This window comes from Pocillopora verrucosa, chromosome 4 (assembly GCF_036669915.1).
Source record: "Pocillopora verrucosa isolate sample1 chromosome 4, ASM3666991v2, whole genome shotgun sequence".
Lineage (NCBI taxonomy): Eukaryota > Metazoa > Cnidaria > Anthozoa > Scleractinia > Pocilloporidae > Pocillopora > Pocillopora verrucosa.
Window position 1 is genome coordinate 7,429,543 of NC_089315.1, and position 3,445 is coordinate 7,432,987.

Sequence of the window (3,445 nt, forward strand, 5' to 3'; positions counted from 1 at the left end):
CTACAACTGTCAGTGAGAGCGTTTAAGGCGTCAGCTTAACGGTTTACAAACAACGTTGAGCGTCGAAAGCAATCTGGTATTGTGTTGGTTTATTTCATTAAGCTCTGTGGTTCGTCCACAAAAATCGCGTCACCGATTCGACCAATGAGGTTCAAAGCCGAAACCAATCACGACTTGATCGCCCGTGCTTTATCACGCTTCAGGGAGTTTGCTTGTTTCTATTTTGAGTTCTTACACGCTACTTATAAAATTAACCTTTATTTTAACTTGATGTCCTAATTACTTTGGATTTAGTCTTTCGTATATCAATCGAAAAGCGCTTCCAAACCGCTTAACAAACTTTCAACTGTATCTTATTTTCACAAAGTCAATTAAAACTACTAACTTCCGCTCTAGTAGGAGGGCTTTGTATTTGATGTTACGATAAGGAAAAAAATTGTCTGAAAATGTCCATCACTGTTCGTCTTATTTCTCTTAGTGTCCAGAAGTACAAAACTGGGTTCAAAGACGAGTTTAGAAAAACCAACACTCCAGCAATGTTCCAAATGATAGCTTTACAGTTTGATATTCCTTCAAGTGAAATAATAGTAGTCGTGACAGTGTAAGGGAGATAACACACTGATAATGTTAAATGTATACAAAGTGCACTTAAAACAGTCTTCTTGTACCGCGCCAAGTTTAAAGAAGCTGTAGAATTGGAATCATGTTCCTGTATTTGCGCTTGTTGGCGGCGAATTTGGAAATAAATTTTCAAGTAACAACAAGAAGATATGCTTAAGAACAGCCATAGCCATATGCAGGAGCCCATAAAGAAAAATTCTTTGTTCCACAAATAAGTCAATGCAAAAGTGAAGTTTACAATCCATGAAGATATGATCAATGAACGGACACGTTTTAAAGTTACAATCTGCCTGTATCTCAGCCTGAACAGCAAAGCAAAGAGCCTGTCCGTACTTATAAGAGTCATTGTGTTAATAGACTGTCCGCACAATACTGCACTTGTAATGTAAGCTAAGCTTTCAGTTACTTCACAAACGTCACCCACTTTGTCAGCGATCATCTTGTGATAAACAATAAATATGGGCTGGGAAATCATTCCTACCAAGAGGTCTGTACACGAGAGCCAACGAAGTAAAAGTTTTGATGGTGGATGGAGAGTAGATTCTTTACAAAGGGCGACGAGGATGATGAAGTTTCCAGGCAAGGCAGTGATGGATAAAATTGCGTTCACGTAGATAAAAATGTGAGAATTGAATTTACATTTGACATCCTCGCTCTCTTCAGCGGAACTCAACAAGCACACGGATAATTTTACGGAGTCTTCCTTTCCTCGTGACGTGAAGTTTGACATTTTATAAACCTTAATAGATCAATCCTTCTTGTGATCTTCGAACAACTCCAACCGGCAGCGAAAGTACTGCGATAGAAATACCCCCAAAACCTCAAATGGATATTTTGAAACGAAATGGCACAAATTAAATATAGGGGATCGCTTCAGGAAATTTATTGTACTTATCAATAATTTAAACAGCCCTGAAGGGACTTGACCACCTGCCACTATTCTCAGTAAATCTTTACTTCCTTTTTAAATTAGTAAGTCACCAAGTAAGATTAACCAAGTAAGATTAATCAATTGAAAAGCAGGAGAACAACAAATCCGTTGAGTCCCTGAAAAGGACTAAGCAATTTTGGATGCTGTTGGAAAGGCATGCGACCTGCCAAACTAACAAAAAATATGGGTGACAAGTTTACCAAGATAACAGTTTTTTTAATTTTTGAAGCTTTGTGAAATAATTAATTTTTAATCAATTATGTGGAAAATTTATTGATAGTTTTATGCAAATCATGGTCTTTTCTTAAATTAAAAATTTATGTCACTATGTGTATATTTCTGAAAGGTGTCTTTGATGTTGGGCATATAACCCATAATGTTTTCCTGGCTATTTATTCACTAGCTTTGACTATATAATTTAACATACCTGTGGTGGTAATTCTGTCAGAACATTTTTAGCTAACTTGGTTTCCTGGCTATTTGTTCACTAGCTTTGACTGTATAATTTAACAATAATTGTTGTGGTAATTCTGTCTAAGTATTTTTAGCTAAATTAGTTTGAAAAATGGATGTTTTAGGCTATGGTGACCTATGAGCATACAAAAGTAACCAAAATGACTATTGTGTTTATTGCAAGGGATTCTGTAGATATTTTTTAAGTTTATGGAGAGACTGTTGCTAACTTTGGTTTTATCACTTCAGTCAAATAGAATCGCTTTAAGTTGCCTTAGTCGCCTTAAGTCACCTTATGTCACCTTAAATCGCCTAAAGTCGCAATGTTTTTTCTGCCAATTTTGCTTAAGTCGCCTTAAATCGCCCAAAGTTACGGCGACTTAAGGTCCCAGAGTAGGCCTTTAAGTTACTGTAATTAAGATAACTTCAATTTCCGTACAGAGGAAACTGCGGAAACATTTGAAACGAGTGTAAATAATGCGAAGAGCACTTAGCAGGTCCATAATAAACCAACCATAAAATTGTATTTACAAAAACAAGAATATCAACGTAAGCCACGTTCTCGCTTTCTTTATCACTTAATGCGAAACACGCAGACAGGTAACTCGTCTCTTCTTCTCTGTGCTGTGAAGAGTTGATCATTTTTCCTTTGTTTTTTTTTTAACCGGTCAGGAAGATTCCCAAACCAGTAAAAGTTCCCCTTCTGTTTGGGAAGGTTTGCTGTGTAGAATCCGTTGCATTTGGCTCAGTTATCAAAAGAACTAAAAGTTAAAAAAAAAAAAAAAGGGAAACTGCTTGTATATGAAATTGACAGTTTCATAGGAATAGACATTGAGTTTAGGTTATGATTACCTACCTCGGTCAGTTAAATAATACTGTTATCTCATTTTGAGTTTTCAAAATGAAAGAAACCGCGTTTTTTTTGTACTATGTAAGATTGAAATTGACAGAAATGCACTGCGGATTCAGTATCAGAAAATAAAGTAGGCCTTTGAGTTTTTTTAATTAGGATAACTTCAATTTCAGTACAGAGGAAACTGCGGAAACATTTGAAACAAGTGTAAATAATGCGAAGAGCACTTAGCAGGTCCATCTTGTGCAAACTAATTTGTAACAACCTGAGAGAGACCAGTATAAAGATCTGTTATGTAACTCACAGATTGTAGAAATGCACGATTGCTTATTTTTTTACACTCATGTAAGTCTTAAAAGAACTGGTCATATTTGTGTACGTTGATAAAGGAAATCAGTAAATATTGCGTTCAGTTGTGGAATAAAGTTATCACCTGTGTTGTCTACAGCTGGTGACAATAGTATCATTTTTCCTCAGTGGGCGATTGCGGTCAAAATTTTCCGTGTCTCTTTTTCCATCTACTCAAAGGATGCTTTTGAAAGTGCTAATCCAGGCTTTATACAGAATGCGAACTCATCACCCTTGAT

General features: G+C 36.1%; 1 protein-coding gene across 1 annotated transcript; it reads right to left on the minus strand.

Annotated features, from left to right (window-relative positions):
• Positions 1 to 418: 418 nt before the first annotated feature.
• Positions 419 to 1,351, minus strand: LOC131786433 (histamine H2 receptor-like). The gene has a single exon (XM_059103500.2). It carries the CDS (start codon positions 1,349 to 1,351, stop codon positions 419 to 421), a length of 933 nt encoding a protein of 310 aa, XP_058959483.2.
• Between the last annotated feature and the right edge of the window lie 2,094 nt (positions 1,352 to 3,445).

Excerpts from the sequence above, each read along its gene's own strand:
- LOC131786433 (XM_059103500.2), bottom strand. The coding sequence starts at position 1,351 with ATGTCAAACTTCACGTCACGAGGAAAGGAAGACTCCGTAAAATTATCC.